The 18,782-nt window shown below is 36.9% G+C and overlaps 10 protein-coding genes across 10 annotated transcripts; 3 read left to right on the forward strand and 7 right to left on the reverse strand.

The window, feature by feature from the left end:
• Positions 1-86: 86 nt before the first annotated feature.
• FDP41_001515 (uncharacterized protein) lies at positions 87-647 on the reverse strand (the record flags this gene model as incomplete). Its single annotated transcript, XM_044704608.1, has 1 exon — positions 87-647. The coding sequence occupies one exon, from the start codon at positions 645-647 to the stop codon at positions 87-89; it is 561 nt and encodes a 186-aa protein (XP_044563885.1).
• A 160-nt stretch (positions 648-807) lies between these two features.
• On the reverse strand, positions 808-3,732 carry FDP41_001516 (uncharacterized protein; the record flags this gene model as incomplete). The annotated part of the gene is made up of 1 exon (XM_044704609.1): positions 808-3,732. One exon carries the CDS (start codon positions 3,730-3,732, stop codon positions 808-810), a length of 2,925 nt encoding a protein of 974 aa, XP_044563886.1.
• Positions 3,733-4,286: 554 nt separating this feature from the next.
• Positions 4,287-5,427, reverse strand: FDP41_001517 (uncharacterized protein; the record flags this gene model as incomplete). The annotated part of the gene is made up of 2 exons (XM_044704610.1): positions 4,287-4,790; positions 5,035-5,427. The coding sequence occupies 2 exons, from the start codon at positions 5,425-5,427 to the stop codon at positions 4,287-4,289; spliced, it is 897 nt and encodes a 298-aa protein (XP_044563887.1).
• A 666-nt stretch (positions 5,428-6,093) lies between these two features.
• FDP41_001518 (uncharacterized protein) lies at positions 6,094-7,606 on the reverse strand (the record flags this gene model as incomplete). The annotated part of the gene is made up of 2 exons (XM_044704611.1): positions 6,094-6,861; positions 7,322-7,606. The coding sequence occupies 2 exons, from the start codon at positions 7,604-7,606 to the stop codon at positions 6,094-6,096; spliced, it is 1,053 nt and encodes a 350-aa protein (XP_044563888.1).
• Positions 7,607-8,653: 1,047 nt separating this feature from the next.
• Positions 8,654-11,535, forward strand: FDP41_001519 (uncharacterized protein; the record flags this gene model as incomplete). Its single annotated transcript, XM_044704612.1, has 4 exons — positions 8,654-9,059; positions 9,206-9,542; positions 9,657-10,565; positions 10,704-11,535. The coding sequence occupies 4 exons, from the start codon at positions 8,654-8,656 to the stop codon at positions 11,533-11,535; spliced, it is 2,484 nt and encodes an 827-aa protein (XP_044563889.1).
• Positions 11,536-11,785: 250 nt separating this feature from the next.
• Positions 11,786-12,802, reverse strand: FDP41_001520 (uncharacterized protein; the record flags this gene model as incomplete). Its single annotated transcript, XM_044704614.1, has 1 exon — positions 11,786-12,802. The coding sequence occupies one exon, from the start codon at positions 12,800-12,802 to the stop codon at positions 11,786-11,788; it is 1,017 nt and encodes a 338-aa protein (XP_044563890.1).
• Positions 12,803-13,062: 260 nt separating this feature from the next.
• On the reverse strand, positions 13,063-13,868 carry FDP41_001521 (uncharacterized protein; the record flags this gene model as incomplete). The annotated part of the gene is made up of 2 exons (XM_044704615.1): positions 13,063-13,808; positions 13,856-13,868. The coding sequence occupies 2 exons, from the start codon at positions 13,866-13,868 to the stop codon at positions 13,063-13,065; spliced, it is 759 nt and encodes a 252-aa protein (XP_044563891.1).
• A 206-nt stretch (positions 13,869-14,074) lies between these two features.
• On the forward strand, positions 14,075-15,076 carry FDP41_001522 (uncharacterized protein; the record flags this gene model as incomplete). The annotated part of the gene is made up of 1 exon (XM_044704616.1): positions 14,075-15,076. One exon carries the CDS (start codon positions 14,075-14,077, stop codon positions 15,074-15,076), a length of 1,002 nt encoding a protein of 333 aa, XP_044563892.1.
• A 497-nt stretch (positions 15,077-15,573) lies between these two features.
• On the reverse strand, positions 15,574-16,519 carry FDP41_001523 (uncharacterized protein; the record flags this gene model as incomplete). Its single annotated transcript, XM_044704617.1, has 4 exons — positions 15,574-15,624; positions 15,745-15,861; positions 16,017-16,031; positions 16,199-16,519. 4 exons carry the CDS (start codon positions 16,517-16,519, stop codon positions 15,574-15,576), a joined length of 504 nt encoding a protein of 167 aa, XP_044563893.1.
• A 1,179-nt stretch (positions 16,520-17,698) lies between these two features.
• On the forward strand, positions 17,699-18,337 carry FDP41_001524 (uncharacterized protein; the record flags this gene model as incomplete). Its single annotated transcript, XM_044704618.1, has 1 exon — positions 17,699-18,337. One exon carries the CDS (start codon positions 17,699-17,701, stop codon positions 18,335-18,337), a length of 639 nt encoding a protein of 212 aa, XP_044563894.1.
• Between the last annotated feature and the right edge of the window lie 445 nt (positions 18,338-18,782).

Raw genomic sequence — 18,782 nt, forward strand, 5'->3', positions numbered from 1 at the left:
ATGGATACAATAATAAATGTCAAAGAATTTTAATTAATTTGATAAATTATAAGGTGTCATTCACACGGTTTGTGTGTTATTTTCATTTACTGTTTGGCACTCTCTGCCTCCTGAATCAAATCGTCTCTCAATTGGGTCAAAATTCTTCCCAATAAATTCAAACCATGCCAAGTCTCTCTTTTCTTCGCTCTTGGATCATCTTCCTTCAATTTAATTCCCCAAATGCCATCGTATGGACTGGCTTCCACATACTCACAATCAGCATTCTCTAATAATTTTCTTCTCAAATCGTCATGTTGTGTAAACTTGGCATAATTTCCTTCGTACACAATTCTCTCTCGATTCGCTTCCCAGACTTGATCCGAAAAATTCTGAACCTTTCTTCCCAATGCTTTCATGGATTTCTGAGAGGTACATGTTAAGATTTGTTTTGCCACTTGATCATCTCCAAATAATTTTGCTTTTTGATGCATCATGTATTGTTCACAGCATGAATAAGTAATACCGTCCACTTTCATGGATCGTTTGTACCATTGTGAAAAGATAGATTCCTCAGTCCAGAAATAATGAAATTTCGTGTACTTGTTGTTCGCTTCAATACAATACTTTTTCATCGTTGTGTTAGAACATGTGGAGGATGAAATCATTTTTTTAAATTTGGAATTCAAAACGAGTGTTCTGAAAGCTTTTCCTTCACTTTGTGAACATCATTTCTGAAGTTGAACATTTATTTGGAAAACCTTTAATTTCTCAAAACTCAGAATGCTGCATACTGTTCAATCTGTTACACAATTATTCATAAGGAATCTAATTGTGTAAATTCAAGTGGATGATTTTTCGAATGAGCTTTGGTGTAGAAACGAGTTCAATTTTCGATTCTGGATGTGTTTGAGAAATATTGGTCAAGGTGAAACTTCTTAATTTGGGAGCAATGAGATACATGTGAACATGGAGGGAATATACCATATTGATGAATACATGTTGGAGATTGGAATGATAGAGTGGTGTCACATTCTTGTTGTTTGATTGTGTCATGTCGCTTTCATCATTTCCTTGTGCAATAATTTTGATTTCACTTTGAATTTTTGACAGTTCCAATTTGCTCAAATTTGGAAAATGTTGTAAATCAATCTCTACTCGCAGTGAAGGATCTGTTAATTCAAGAGACTGAACATGAGATAATTGAATATTATTCACATTGTGGAGCACTAATTGAGCAAATGAAACCTTAATGTCTCTCAACGACTGTGAAGTTTCAAGATCAATGATAATTTTCCGTGATGGCTTTGCATGTGGGGAATATTTAAGATTCAAACTTGTGCATAACAGTTGAGTCATGGATGGACATGAAATAGTTGTAAAGTCTCCAAGTTCTTCAGACTCTACTTTCAAGAAAGACATATGTGGATTCGAGATTTGTCTGCAATTCTTTTCATCCTTAGTTAAATAGGTGGTGACGTCCAAAAAATTGGAGACATTTAAGGTTTTAAATTGTGAAGAGAATCCACGAATAGTGGTCTTTAACCATGCAAAATATGCTGTGAACTCTTTGATAGAATTAAATTGACAGAGAGTATTCGACAAGCGTTCAATGAGGAATAGCGGAAGCTTGTCTTGAAAATTAATTTTCATTTCATCCAGTGAGAGAGTTTCCGAGTGCATGGGTAAAATATTGGCAACGTCGAATACTTGATGATCGCGAATCGAATCGGAGAAGGTCAAATGAGCCTTTCGAAGAATTATAAAGCTCGAGTTAAACTTGAGGTGTGAAAGATCAATATTCTTACCAATCTCCACAGCAAACAAGTCACATTGCTTGAGGGTAATGTCATAGATAGAGGTTTTGTGTAAGCTTGGTACATTTCCAGTATTGCAAATGTTGAAGCTTAATTTTTGAACATGACTTCCATTCAACTTGAGAGAACTCGGAACTCCAATAATTGAGACTATACTCGGAGCATGTTCAATGTGAACATCACTCTTGTCACATGCAAGTTTGAGTCTATGGAGAGTCGGATGTCGCTTAATGAGGAGAGTTTTGTCAGAATTTGACAATGCAAATTCTCCGTTATCCCAATCGTATTGATAGGAAAATTTCTTGAGAGACAAGTGTTGTTCCATCCAAAATTGTATCACCCTTCGTTCATTGCAATCTCTCATCTCTGTCATGTATTCAAAGGTTTCCAAGTGTGGAAATGGTTGTTGTTGAGGGCTTACAGACAGTAATACCTTGTATGCATGCAAGTATATCAACTTGGACAACTCACAGCCATCCAAAATGATTGAAATTGGCGAGTCCATAAAATTACTCAATCCCAAGTGTGTAATATTCTTTGGAAGGGGAATTCCATCCGTGAGAGCGGAAAATTTAAGCGTGCTACATGTCTCCGTAATGGGTGTCACGAAATCACCATTTCCAAAACTACCAATATTTAAATTGAGTTTTTTCAAGTTAGTCAGTGAGTGACAAAGGTTTTTCCAATCATTCCCTTCTGCTAAAAAAGAAAATGACACTTCCAAACTTAGAGATGTTAATCTCGATGAAAGTTTCATGAATAGATTGTAATTATCGGGCTCTACAATGATGGGATTTTCCAATGTGACCCTCCTAATATTCGAACATTGTTGTAGAATTGTTTCAATTTTTTGTAATTCTTGATGCTTTGATTTTGTGGTAAATGAGAATACAGACAGAGCAGAAAGTGATTGTAATTCACTTGAATGAGCCTTGAGTAAGCGCTCAAATCCATTCACGCTTCCGCTTACTTGAATACCTTGAAGCGATTGGAATTTACATGAATTGTGATGGTAAAATGATAAATCTTGAACATATGGCACCAAATCGTTAGGTCGTGCATTTTCTACACATTCATTAGAGGAGACAAATGAGAGTGATTTGGCATTGGGAAAATGTGTGACCCATTTCTTGAGAAGAGGAATGGGTTCACTGTGGTTCCTAGCATTGGTGATGGTATTGATTGAAGTTGGAAGGTCTGTGGTTGTCTTTGAGGAGGTATGGGTTGATAATACGTTAGTGGTCATGAAATTTGTGAAAGAAATGGAAGGAGAACATGTAGGTGGAGAATACGAAGAAATTAATGGAAGTGGCATCTTAATGTTTTGAATCAGACTACTCGCGTCACACAAGGTTTCAACAAACGAGAAAAACATTTCTGTCATTTCACATTCTACTGAATAATAGTAAGCGAATTGTCCATTAAATCTTCCAATAACAAAATCAGTGTTTTTAAATCGTTCGTCACACAACACTGAAAAACAAGTCGTACTATAATTACCCTCAGGCATATAAGAGGCCACAAAGTGATGCAAATCCGCTTGTACATCATTCCAAATGAACGGATTGTAGTAAATCTTGTCATGAAGTGTCTTATTAGTATGCAATAAAGGTAAAAGATCATTGGCTAGCTCTTTTCCAAAGACTCTCTCACGCAACAAGTATTTACAAATATGCCCTAATACCTCCATGGGTAGATCTGATAAATCACCACGAATGTTTGAGTGAAGGCTTGGTTGTGTAGTTGTACAGGGAGGAGGTTCTTGATGATGGTGTGGTTCATCACAGCAAGTGAATGATTCCGAGACATTACCCGCAATCAACATCCATGATGGACATTCTTCATCGGACGTCGAGGAAGGCAATTCTTGTGTTGGATCCAATACGATCATGCCGTATGATTCTGTGGTATGAAGTGCCTCTCGGACCTTCATCATCTTTTTGTGTGTGAGTAAAAGTAATAATTAAGTGCGGAGGTTGATTGTTAATATAAATATGTTGTGTTTTAAATATAAAGTCTAAATATCTATCAATTCAATCAATTGTGTGGAGTGTTTTTTTCTGATCCTTTGATGAAACACTTGCGCACGCATTCGATATCCCATCATCACTCCTTACACTAGTGGAGTACACTACTCGAACACGATGAAGAAGAAAGGCTTTGAAGTTTTTGCATCCAACCAAATTTTCAAAGAGATGAGATTTGGAATTTCCAACGATCATGTTCCGAACTGGAAGTTACGTTTGGAATTTTTATGAAACTTTTGTCGAAAGAGGAAATCAAAAAAGGCTTTTTGTCTTGGATTCAATCTTGTAAATAATAAAGGGACACCATTGAACAACGGATTGACCTTACTTCTCCATTAGGTTCCTGTTAAATAGAAGAACTGACCGAGAGAGTAATAAAAAAACATGCACATCTTTTTTATAGTAAATGCAATAATTGTTGTTGTAAGAAGAATGTATTATGTTCCTTAACACACTGTTTGTATTATAAGGAAGGAGACCCATTTCCACTTTGAACAGTCGCATGCAAATCCACCATGACTCGACGACATGATTCATTCTTTTGCATTCCATCCTGATGATCCAAAAGTGCAGCCGTTGAAGTTGACACGCTGCCAGACAAACCCAATGCACAAGATGTCGCAATTGATGGTGAGAATGATGACGACGACGAGGAATGTACATGACTTTCCAAATTTCCTTCACTCATGGAAAGATCCAATTGATGTTGTTGAATGGAACAAGATGGATTTTTCTGTTCTTCCTGCTGGTAATGTCTTGAAAATAAATCATTTTGAATCCAAAACAACTTGTTGAAAGCTCGAATGGTTTTGAATTTAGTGGAGAAGGTGAGATTGGGAGCTTCTAGAATGGCATTGGAGATAATCTCTGAAACGAATCCAAATAAGGTGTTGCAGTGAATATAATCGACGACAATGTTTGGCTTTCCTGCTTTTGAAGTGTGGAGTTTTCCAATGTAATCCAAGTACTAATGTGAGTTGGCATGTCAATGAGCGAAAACACCAAATGCCAAAAGATGTAACATTTTTTAATATTGGGGCAGTTGAAACAAACGGCGTAATTATGACCAAACGGAGACGACAGGTCGATCAGAAACAAGAGCGTCATCATATCACCATATCGTAATCATCGTCATCATTACACATGAAATGGATGTCATTCAATCTCATCCTTCAGATCAACAACATTATACAATTACACTCCACACTTACCTTCAAGAAATTCACATTTTCATAGTCACAAGTAATCAACTTGATCAAATATTTTCCTAACATGTCCTTTCTAAATTTCAACTGTTCTCCCTTCTTATGATCCAATCCTTTTCCTTCCAGAAGTGTAAATGGTTTCTTCAGAGCATATTCAGCAAAGACTTGTTTCGTGATGGAGAAGGAAAAAAGTTTATCATAAACGAGTTCAGTCACTGTTGGGATCAATGGAGCAATAATTGGAGTCGATTGATGAATGAGAGTGGTATCCTCTCGAGAGAAGCCAATGAACCGAGTGAGGTATTTGAGACGATAGGAAAGATCAGATTCAAGTTGTTGAGGATGAAGAGTTTGAGGAGGAGGGTTTTCGGTTGATATTGTTGTGGTCGTTGGCTTCATGTTCAGAGTGGTTGACGTTCCTATAATTATTGATGGTCAATCGAGTTAGTTGATTCGATGTGTTTTTTAGTTCTTGAAAAGGCGAAGCTCGCGAAATCGGTAAAAAGAATAAAAGACTTCGAGAAGCCAGAAATCTGAAGTTGATAATAGAACATAGAGGTGGAACCAATCTCTCTCCTATCGTAACATGTTTGATTGAACACAAAGTTGAATTGTCCATTACCTAGTGTTAGTGGTTCAAAAGAGGTCACAAACTTCACATGCAGGTCTATTTTGCCAATTCTGTTTCAAGATGTCATCGCACAAACAACCAAGTTTGGCTTAAATTCATGATCCCACATGTAGGTAGGTTCAGTCACCTTCAGCAGTCCCAAGAGATAAAACAAACCGTGCAAAAGATCGTTGATCACAACAACATTGTATTACTCTCTTAGAAGATTGAGGAATTGTGTTTTAATCAATTAAAACTTTAATAATTCTAGGTGAGATCGGTACTTTTGAGTGAAATCTCAAAATAGGTATTTTTCTATTGTCGCATGGATAAAACACTGCACTACAACATGTATCTTTTCCAATCCAAACAAGAAATTCCATGTTGCTGTAATTTGTAATACAAATTCCACACAAAAGAATAATTGTCGTAGTGCAAAGATAGAATACAGTTGATTACTTCCACATTTGACCCAACTTCATAACTTGGTGAGTCTTTGGACACAAGTTGCAGATACGTCCGCAAGCCTTGTTTGGAGTCAAAACGAATTCAAACATGAGAGCAGCCAAAATAGCACCCAAGAATGGAGCAGTATAATAAATCCAACAATGCTTGTAGAAGGACCAAGAAATGAGCATTGGACCCAAAGCACGAGCAGGATTCATGCAAGCACCAGTCAAAGCACCTGCCATAGCGTTAGCACCGAGAGCCAAACCAATGTACAAGGCAGCAACGATCTTTGCAATAGGTTCAAAGTTGACTTCCAAGAAGATCTTGCTTTCATTCTCAACCATCTTGCTTGCAGTGTGAGGTGCAGAAGAGTATGATTGAGTGTTCAAGTGCTTAACTTTGACGGCAGCTCCGAAAATTGTAGTAACAAACATGAATGTCATCAAAAGTTCTGAAGTGAAACCTCTCAAAGCAGTAACCACATCGTCAGCAGGTAAAATAAAAACAGCTCCATCAATTCCTCCTGCAATCCACAAAGTCAAAGAAGAGGCAACAGTGGCACCCAAACATTGAGCACACAAGTACAAAACTCCAGACATGATACCAATATTACGGGTAACCAAGACAGCAATTGTAACAGCAGGATTTACGTGAGCTCCGGAAATTGGGGCGAAAACGTGAATGACAATAATTAAACCAAAGATGTGACCAAGTGAGCCACGAATGTAATCTCCGTTAGACCATTGTGAACTGAGCGTACCAATCAAGATGAACTGTTCAGAGTGAGTTTGGATGTATCAGTTTTGTCCATTTGTAGTCCATTCATTCATTTATGTGATGATAGAGAGTGCAAAAACATTCGGTCATTATTATTGATCGATAAAGTTCGGTACAGACAGAAATGTTGTAAATTTGTTTCACAGAGAAGAATGAAGTAGAGAAGATGCCGTTTACACGCCATCAGCAAAAAGGGTTTTGGGTGATGAGAGGAGGGTCATGTCATCATTGTGAAATATTGTATGTGGTGTGTAGTTGTTGTAAAATGATGTTGGTGAGAGGAGGGAGGTAGATCCATGATGAACAACAATCATCATCATCGTAGTGTATAATTTGTAGTTGATGAATTGATTGAATTTCAATAGGTGATTGGAGTGGTTAGGTTTGTACAGATCCAGCAACGAAAAGACAAAAAAATTAACAAAAACTTCTACAACATCTATTGATTCAACCTACCAACATTGTACCCACAAATTCACCCAAAACAGCACGCCAATCGAAAATAATATCGGGATGAGTAAAGTATGGCAGAATATTCTTTGAAACGGAATCAGCCACTGGATCAACATCTTGAACCTTGTTATCTTCCAACTCAATTTCATCAGCAACCATTTCCTTTCGTTGCCCTCTTTCCATATCATCTAAATTGACATTAGAACCCTTCTTCTTTGTTCCTGGTCTATCAAATTGCTCGTCGTGGAGCTCTTCCTCATATCGGGAGCCTTTTTGTGAGCGAGACATTTCGTGTGGTGTGTCGTTATTTTTTCTGGAATTGAATTTAAAAAATTTTCCAAAAAATTTACAATTCAACACTCAGCACCAAATTAATACCTTGGACTTCGTGTGTGTGTTGAAGGGTCGACGAGAGCTCTCTCCAGCGACATCTTAAAATCTTCTCATAAAATCTTTTGCCTTCGTTTCATGGTGAAAAGATTGTGAGGTTTATTGGTACTAAAGCACTACTTTGTGCCAACGAAAGATCAATCCATGCTTTAAATGAAATGTTTGAATTCATTGTCCAAATGTTCGAAAATGGCATTCAAAATGACATTCTTCGCACCCAACCATGGCAAACACTGCATTGTCACTTTTTGTGTCAACAAAAAATTTTCACCAATCAACTGTGACAGTAATCCAAATGCTTCAAGAATTGGATTGCATCCCTCTCGTCTCCATGTCGAATGAACAAGATATTCACTCGATTTTCAGTTGGGTCTGACTTGACCACTCTCTTGTGAATTAAATCGAGAATTTTTGGTTCCTGACCTGAATCTGACACCCATCTGTGAAAACAATGAAAAGGATTTTCTCTCGGTTGTTAAGATGTCTGTCAAATGCCACTCTCAAAGCATCCAACACATTGGGTTTGTTATTTCTAAATTTGACCAAAATTTGACCAATTTTCTTGGCCTCTTCTTCATACACTTGATCATCTAAGAAAATAATTGGAAAGGAGTCATCCGCGCATCATATTCAAAGACACTCTGCCAAATATTTTGCCACTTGGTCAAAGGCTCTTTTTTTGGAGATATGGTCAACGTTAAGAAATCGAAAACGGAAGGCCGAAGTAGAAAAAATTTGACATCTCCGAAGTCCGCGCAACTGCAAAAAAATGTCCTAACAGGTGGTCCTCGTTGCCGAGAGAATCCGACTCCACTCGGACCCACCACTGTCTTAATATTTCCGAACACACTCCACTCGGAACACTTAAAACAACAACAAAAATTGAAGAATTTCAAATTATAAAAACAGTTGTCAAGTCTTTCCTCCAAAGATATAAAAAACAACATGATGAAGATGATGAGGAACAATAAGTACAACGAAGACAACAACAATAGCGATGCAAGCCAACATGCACCACATTTAGATGATTTCAATAACACATCAACACCAGCACCACCACTACCGAACCATTCGGAACATGAGATCCAGGACCCTTCTGTAGATCTTTCCGCTTCATCATCAGCCTCTTCATCATCCTCAACCATGATAACCAACCAACAACAACAACAACATCCTCTTCATGAAAAGGAAGAGCCTCTTCATGCAGGAGTGGTCGTACACTCGATCATGAACCATTATGGTGGCCTCACTCTCCGAAATGTAAGCTACAAGAAAAAGGACAAGATGATCCTCTCTGATATTAGTTGTACATTTCCACAGGGTCAAATGACGTGTATTATTGGAAGTTCAGGTAGGTTGAGAACACGTTTTTTTGTGTCTCTTGGAAACATGATTGCATTGTGTCTTGGATATTCAACATTTTGATTTGTGTCGATTCGAATCGACCTTAAATTCATTTACTTAAATTACTCAATTCGTTACCTTAAACGTACACAGGTTCTGGTAAATCTTCCTTGTTAGATCTCATTTCTCGTCGTGTGAACAACTCCAAAGAATGTTTTGGAGAGATTGAGTTCAAGGGACGATCCATGACAAAGAAACTCTTTCAAAAAGAGGGTGGCTACGTTTTTCAAGACGATATTTTACTCGCCACAGATACCATTCATGAGACGCTCCTGGAAGCCTCTCTTCTCAAATCGAAACTTTCAAAGAATCAAAGTTTACTACAATTATTGAAAGAAAGAAGTGACAGAACCTTTGAAATTGAGAATCAAATGGGACTCTATTCATGTAGAAAGGTGAAAATTGGAAATGGAGAAAAGAAGGGTGCGAGGTGAGTATTGTCAACTTGTTATGATCATTGTTAGCTTATACAAAGAAACGATCATTATTTTTCGGCGTTTGGACCTTTCACAATGTGATTGCCTTACACATGATATGTACACAGCGGTGGACAAAAGAGAAGAGTCAGCATTGCCATTCAACTCATCAACAACCCAGATTTATTGCTCTTGGATGAATATTCGAGTGGCTTGGACTCTTTCACTGCACTTCAAATTGGAAAAACATTGTCATCAATGGCTCATGAACAAAAGAAAACCATTTTGGCCACACTTCACCAACCTTCTTCATCACTATTTGCCTTATTTGACAATGTCATGCTTCTCTCTAAGGGAAGATTGATTTATTTTGGACCCATCTCTGAAATTAAGAGTTACTTTTCGAAAATTGGATATCCAGTACCACAGGACACCAACTTAGCGGACTGGTTAATTAACACAGTTTCTAATCCATTCTTGCAGCAACAATCCATCGATAAAGCCATACTCGCTGACTTGCCATCTGAATTACAAAAAACTCAACAACCGCTTGCATTATTGGAACCATCTGAATCTCAACTCTCAATCTCTGTGGAGGGAAATATTGCAACAAGCAGTGACGAGCAAATTCAAGTTGCTACTGGCACCATTCTTACAACAGAAAAAAAGAAAGAGAAGTTAGAAAACGAAATGGCAGTCATGCAAATACGTGTGGACTGGATGGCTGAAGTGTTTAAGATGCTCCAGAATGCCAAAATCACCAATATTTCAAGTCATAATAATTTAAAAATCTCTGAAAAACCTCATGAAGATTTACAAAATTTGCCACAAACGATATCACAATTCGACGATTCTTTGACCTCTCGAATCTTGATCGAATTTGTGAAATATTTGGTGTTAGTGTGGAGGAATTTGAGAACTACTGTACGAGATCCTCTCATTCTTGTTTCTGAACTGTTCCAAACCATTTTTCTCGGAATTTTTACCGGTTTACTCTATTTTAGACTTCCCTTAGATCAACAAAGTATTACTGATAGGTAAGTTGATGTTGTGTTTGGACCTATAATTTTCATGTTCAAAATTTTGAATCTTGTTGTTGATAATTCGATAATTTCCATGGTCACATTGGATGTGAAATTTTTGAAAATTTCGGCAACCACAACTCACAACACTAGAATTTCTGCATTATTCTTTGTGGTAGCATGTGCTGCATATGCACCCTCAGCATCGGTTGTTGCCACTTTTCCACAACAAAGAGCATTAATGTCACGAGAACGAGAAAGCAATTTATACGGTACTTTTACATATTATGCCGCCTATACGACCGTCCACACACCAGTGGAGGCCATTTTTCCATGTGTCATGTTAATATGCACGTATTGGCTGGTTGGCTTTCAAAATCGACCAGAAAACTTTTTCATTCTGTTAGGAATTTTAATTATTGTTCAGTGGTTGAGTGAAAGTTTGGGTCTCTTGGTTGGAGCTCTTGTCAAAACAGTCGATGTTGGAAATTTGGTCTTATCTGTACTAATGACAATTTGGATGTGCTTTGGTGGATATTTGATAAGAAATTCTCAAATTGGATGGTGGTTTTATCCATTCTCATACACTTCTCTCTTCCGATATTCGGTTCATGCAATGACACAGAATGAATTTAATCAATTGAATTTCAAATGTGCTGCCGTTTCGAAAGCACTTCAATCAGTGAATGTGACCGAGTTGTGTACGTTCCGAAATGATAGTTCCATTTTGTTGCCAAATTCCACTCACTATCTTCCTTTAGAACCTTACACGGCCGAAATTTGTTCTAAAATGAACTGGAATAATACCATTACGACATTGTCATCGTTTGGATGTTTGCAAAATGGAGAACAAGCATTGGCCTATGTGTTTGAAGATAGCAAGATTCCAATATGGGGAAATGTTCTCATTTTGCTAGGCATGTTTGTGTTTTTGAGAATTTGTATTTATTTGGCTTTGAGATTTAGACGATTTGGAAAGAGATAGTAAAAGCGTTTTGTTTCATAAAACAACATTTATAACGCCACTCTTTTTTGAATTCTCAAGTCAAAAGAAAGAAAATGACATCAAGGCTTGTTTTCTTGAATTGAAAAACTTCAATTCAAAATGATGACATTTTACTTTGTTAAATTAAGAAAAACTATCTCAGTGGGATCTCTTAACAAAGATTTCGTAAAGATCTTGCCAAAAAATACAACTCATATTTACAATTTAATAACAATGTGACATTGTTTCCTTAATACAACACACATCCAATTTTTTTCTCTCCCTTATAAGTAAATGCTACACAATGCCCCATATCGCTGTGATATTTAAATGCATGCTCGTTTCTCACTCTGTACACTCTCTCATTGCAATACGAGCACATGGCAGAATTTTTGAATTCATCCGCTAGTTGTGTGAAATTCAAAGGGCACTTGTACACCCATTGACAATTTTCAATAAAATTATCTTCAAGAATATGTTTGTACCCATGTTTCCAAGTTTTGTTTAAACGAATATTATCATAGTAATCTTCAATGTCTAAAATTTCTTCAATGACCACTCTACGAGGATTGTCTTCATGAGGTTGTTCGTGACGATGCTGAGTTAAATCTTGTTGTTGTGGAAGATGATCTTCCTCCAAATTCAATTCCTTCTCTTTCTGTAATTGCATTTTCGTTTCTTCATGTTGTCGCTCTTGTTCCATTCGAAACAATTCCCTTGCTGAATATTTTATTTGTCTTTGCAACAATGGTTGTTTGTCATCTTGCTGTTGAATATAGCGCAGTCTTCTTTGCAATACAGTCAAATAATTCTTCACTCGCGTCTCCAATTTCGAAACTTGAAATCTTGGAAAGTATCGCAACAACATGGGTTTCCAAATGAGTTGTTGAACTCGTTGATACTCTACTTGTTCCTTACTTGTCTCAATCGTATTTGAAAACCAATTTTTAATGGTGAATGTGAAGGAATTTTCTCTCTTTACATCTCGACACATTATAAAGTGAAACAAGGTCGAGTCACATCTCGAGAAGGCATCCAAATCAGGAACTTGTAAATATTGCAAAATGTACAGCCATAATTCCGTTGGAAGTTGAATGTATTTGAAATGATCAAATGAAAATTCAATCGCTTTTGGAGTGGATGATGGCGTTGATCGAGTGGTACTAGTGATCCGAGTCTGAGAGGAAGTGGATGAATGGTTGTTTGGAGTAGTCGAGGTAGTAGTGTCGTTCGTTGCAAAGAGAGGAGAGAGAATGGTCGAAAGCATTTTTTGTTGTGAGATCGTACACGTAAATGTGAGGTGGCAAGTTCCACAAATGATCAAATGCAAACTCTGTGTTCAGAAACAAGAGTGCATGTCTCCATTCATGGCCAACAAACACAACTTGGTCACGTTCAAGGTTGTGATTCTCCCCAAGAATGACGTGCGAATCAAGTGAACGGCAATCACCGTATTTGAAACCTAACATGCTGGAACCTCCCAAAAAGCACACAATTTTTCAAAACTACAACAGTGTTGTTGTTTCATTATTGCTTGTTCTGTGAGGGTTGTGCTTGAATGCACTCAGCCGCGTATTCATTAACACGTTTCATAATCTTACTGACAAATTTCATTTCACCCTGATGAAACACTGGAATGGCCTTACAAATCATATCCATCAAGGAGAGAAACATCTTTGAATCAATATTCAAGACATCCTTGAGCTTCTTAACGTTGGAAGTGAGCTTCACTCCTCCATAGCCTGAGCAATAATCAACTTCCTCCAAGTTTCTAAACAATTCTCCACTCAATACTTTTGTGTTGGATTTATAAACAGTGACTGTTCTGACATATTTACCGGTGGAGCCTTCCTCCATCGGATCATAAGTAACATCTCCTTCAAAATATATTTCCAACGATGCAGTGCTCTCTGTTGCTCCTCCGAATTTCATTTGCACCACGTATTGGCTACTGTAGATATCACGTCCTTGCCCTTCATGACAGAAATTTTCATTGACTTGAACTCGACTTTGGAATAGAGTTTTAAAGGCTTCATTGTCTTTGAGAGCTTGTTGAACCTTGTTGGAGGCTTCCGCTGAAGGGAGGGTTGTTTCTTTGGATGTTTTTGTACGCGAGTAGGCATGAACGGGATGAACGTTGAATTCCTCATCTTCATCCTCCTCCTCATCAATATCTTCCCATTCATCCTCCTCCTCCTCCTCATCTCGGATATCTTCAATGGGAATAATCTTCTTCTTCTTTGATCCATTGAATTGTTTTTCAATTTCTTTGACTTTGCGGTTGTATTCTTCAATTAGCTCTTTGTTGGTGAGTGAGGACGTTTTTGGGACATTTTTTTGAAAGTGAAAAATTAAATGTTCATCCCATCGATCGATATTCGTGAAGCTCGAATAATCCTCTGACAATTATCAGAGGATCACTCTCTTGATTCTGGAACAAAAAAATTTGTTTCAAAATAAAGATGTACATTGAATTTCAATTAATAATATTATTTGAATTGTGAAATTTAATTTTACCGAATATTGGAATTCAAAAAAAATGTTGAGAGACAAATTGAAACGCATTCAAAAGGAATTGAAGAATGAGAAGAAGAAACAAGAGGCAGCAATGAGTTCCTCTCTCAAAGAGGCACCATCATCATCATCAGGAAATTCTTCAACATTATTAACGAAGAGTCAACACGAAAAATCATTGGCCACAAACATTCCAAATTCAAAACAAGGAAATAATGACCCCGACATGAAATCATCAAAAAAGTCTCCATCTTCTCTTTCAAAATCTAAAAAAGGAGATTCAAAGCCTTCTTCTTCTTCAAATAATGATGACACTAATAATACCGACAAGACAGAATCTAAGAAGAGAAAATTAGATCAAGCTCTCTCCAACTCAGAACAGAAATCCTCCAAAAAGAAGAACAAGAATCCAAAAAAGAAGAAAAAACAAGAAGAGAAGGAAGGGGCAGTGCTCAAAGTTCAAAACGAAAATATTTTCATTACGGAACAACAATTCAAAGAGTGTTTCCCAAATTGTAGTGCCGTGTTGAGAATTGGACCACGATTAATTCTAGTTGCATTTGAGAAAGAAGAGCAAGCTATAGAATATTTAAAACAAGAAGAAGAAAAGCAAGCCACAACAAAGGCCAGTGATGAATTGCAGAATGACCACAACTACAAAAAAATTTCTGTAAAAAAGGATATTAATGGACAACAATTTACAATTTCATTGCATGGTACTAAGGATATTTATCGTCCAAGTTGGTTTGATGTGAAGCCCAGAACCACTTCGGGAGTTTCACTTGGATTGAACGAGAATCAAAAGGTGACATCAAAATTTGCATCCTTTTTGGAAAAATCACTGCTTGAGAAATTTGGAAGCTCTGAAAATGTGTCCATCAGTGACATTCATAAGGGAAAGATTGTGTTTTTCGAAGATGCATCAGTTGAAGAGAAATTCAAAAATTTGATTGAAAGTGGTGCATTCAGTGTTCCTCCAGAATATATTCGAGAAAAGAAGAAGAAGGAGCGAAAATCCAAGAAATAAATGGTCAATTTGGTCAGAATTGAAACAGAATTGTATTGTTGGTAATTGTAAATATGCAAATAGCATAATAATGACATGATTATAATTAAGGTCAAGGTGCAAGTGTGAAAAACTTCAACTCATTCATACTGCTCTTTCGATTAGACGGGATTATTCACAATTATCATTGGCCTAAATAATAGAATTCTCCCTGTTTCTTGGATTTAACATTGCTCAAACTCTGTTGTTTCACGGGAGTGCTGTTGTTGGCTATCGATAGTACTTATTTGATGCCTCATGTTATATCCAAATACCGCTGCATGAAAGGGATGCATTTTCATGAATTATATTGGAATCATAATCTTTTCTCTTGACCATTATCGTTCGATCTATACTTTAGAAATGTTATTTTCTTTCTTTTATCTGCAAAGTAAAAAGAAGGAGGAAGAGTACAATTTTGAAAAGCTTTCTGCAAGACAAGATGACATTCATTGGAAATGACTTTTTCACTCTCATCTTCATCGTTGATGTAAAACCACAAACTTCTCTTTTTTTTCATTCAGAGACATCTATTGATATTCAATTAAGGAAAATTCGTGAAAAGTACATGACAAGTATGTATGAGAATGAATAATCGTCGGATTGATATGTCCATGATCATCGTTTGATCATTCAACAACAATACTCACCTTTGAATAAGGCCAACGGTTTCCATTGCTCACTTCCTTGTATCTTCTCTTCAATGTGGAAACACTCACTCCAAGCATCCGAGCTGCAATCATTTGTGACGCATGAAAATATTTTGACTACAAATTTCGAGTTATAAGAAAGGATTTTCCACACAAAATGGAAAATATTCAAAGTCATGTATAAAGTATATTCAATTTAATTCAGAACATGGATTGCAGTTGGGTACCCAACATGCATTTGAATATTCAAAAATGATCAATCATTCACTTACCATGTCTTCCATAGACTTCATTTTGCATGTCGAAAGAGAAGATTCCATACATTGATCAACATGGGTCGAATACAGTGTCACATGCATGAGAGCAGATGGTTTTTGTGCATCATGAGTAATGTAGACCATGTATCAAATAGGTATGAGTTCTCACATGCACAGGAATACCTGCTTCTACTTACCACATGCAAACGACCATGACTACTTGATGATGAAGAAGAGGACGAAGACACCGATGAAGGACATATGGGAGACGTCTCTTTGATCACTCTTGTTTGTCCCTCCTGTACTGAAGAAGTATATTGCATGTACTGTCTCGTGGACACTGTTGGTGATGTTGTGGTAGACAATACAGAAGAAGAAGAAGAGAAAGAACTCTTTTCAGGTTGGATCCTTTTCATACCCAACAGGTCGTTTCGCTCATCTACAAGTGGAGGCAAGCATGTGTGTTGATTATTGTATTTGGAGGAATTGAAAAGAAGAAGTCTCTGATGTGGGTTCATTGTTGTTGTTGTTGTTGTGGTTGAATGTCCAAACTGATGTTCTTTCATTACTTTCTTTTTTTAAATATATTTGGTGTTCATTGTTTTGAAAGTATATATATTTCGAGCATATGTTCAGAATCCTGTCAAAGAAGAGACGATGGAAATTTCTCCTCGTCATCTCAAAAGGCGTTATTCTGAACAGAATTAAACTTTCTCTTCCACATTAAAACCTTCTTTGTGTACACACCAAGAGGTGATTTGAGTGTTCACAGACGGCTCTTTTTTGTGTGTGTTAACCTTGTCAGGAGGAGATGCGATTTCATGTATGATCATGCATGAAATGTTCTTGGAGATATAATTCGGCCAAATTACAACAAATATATCTCCATGTCCAAAAATGACTTGTTTGAAAGATCCATTCGATGGCCAAAAGTGTGAATAGTGTCTTCGAAGGGACAAATCATACACGAACTCACCAAACACGATCTTTCAAAACAATCTTCACAGAGATTCAATCGTTTAATCGTTTTACAGTATAATATTTCCTGTTCAGCAGCGCATAAGAATCTTGGTGTCCGTAACTTTGAAATTATGCATTCAAAAAGAGTTCACCTGTGTGGATGAATGCTGGTTGATGTTGGCTTATTTGAAGTCTTCCATAATTTGATATTAACGGGTCAATGGGATTGAAATTCCCTGTCAATGATTTGTATCATGATCCAATGACATAGCATATCTTTTTTTGGATGGTCAAAGGTTGTGGTTTACACATAATAATTGTCAAAGTTTTAGGTTGGAATGAAAAGGTGTTGTTTTTCGCAGTAATCATCATTGTTCACCGTTATTGTAGTGTTCATTCTTGGCACACATGTACATTTGGTGTGTTGAAGTGGAACTTGTGATTTTCTCAGAGATGCATGTCTGCTGCGCAATAAATGCACGTTGAATGTGGGTGCATCTCTTGATTCATGGTTGAACTTGGATTAGAATGGGTCGACATGTTGTTATTGTTGATCAAGATCAGCTGGTGTGGCGTTCGAAAAAGTGATAGATGTAATGAAAGGAAAGTTCTTCACGTCTTCTTCGACAGAATTGTGAGTTTCATGCTGTCGATCGAGAGATGATGATGACATGGATAGTACTCATTAAATATGTTTCATTTTTAGGAATTATCGAGCCCTTAAAAAATACCGCAAGATGAATATCAGAATTGACTCTTGCATGCTCCACAGCCTGGAAAGACGTTTGGAAAGAATTGAACAACAAGCGAATTACATTTCAGCTACCCTCAAACAATTAAACGCCAAACTTAATGAATATATACGAAATGAAGAGAACAGAAATTGCGAAGAAAAGGCACGGAAGCCATTAGATCATTCGAATCACTTGCTACAATCTTTACAACATCATCTATGTGACGCAATCACCTTTAGAGAAAATCCATCAGTTGAGAAAACTAACAATCCACCAGTTGAGAAAGATGAGAATACATTATCAACATTGAATCAACCAACTCCATCAAAACAAGAAAAAGAATACAAGCCAAAGAACAAACCTCGCAAAACAAGAAGGACCACACAAGCTAAAAAACAATCATCCACCGACAAAGCCAAGCCAAAAAGAAAAACAAAGCAAAAGAACAAACTTCACGATCATACTAATCATGGACAAAAAGGCAAGATACTATATTTGTATTATGATGATCAGTGCTATCAACAATTCGATAAGAAACGTGTAATGAATGTAAGAACAAGAAAGAAGCATCTCACCTTATACTGGATCCAAGACTGCTCTCCGCCCTTCAACATTATTAATTGTTGTGACTTAGAACTTTGAAGACAATGCTGGTAATCGATATCATTATTAACATATCATTATTAACATATCATATCCATCAACACTATATATACCTATTCATGACCTTTTTACAATAATTGACGACTCAACCTTACAAACCAACGAAACCATATGCATTAACTGACAAAACACTGCTTTATTTTTGCCTTCTGTTTGAATCATGGACTCAACCCATGTTAACAGTTGCTCAACACAAGCATGTAATCTGTTAATATTTGATATATCCTGTTAAAAACATTCGACATTCAGAAGTAGTATCTAAACGAAAATGAAGTCCAATGTTGTTTTATGACAAGTATTGAGGCACCGAAGGGCCAATAAACAATATTTAATTTTTAGGAATTATAGTCATTGCATCAGGTGAATAACTCTTGTTTTGGTTGTGTGTTTGTCCCTCTTGCTTGCAATGACTTTGAAGTTACAT

This window comes from Naegleria fowleri, assembly GCF_008403515.1.
Source record: "Naegleria fowleri strain ATCC 30894 chromosome Unknown tig27, whole genome shotgun sequence".
Lineage (NCBI taxonomy): Eukaryota > Heterolobosea > Eutetramitea > Acrasida > Naegleriidae > Naegleria > Naegleria fowleri.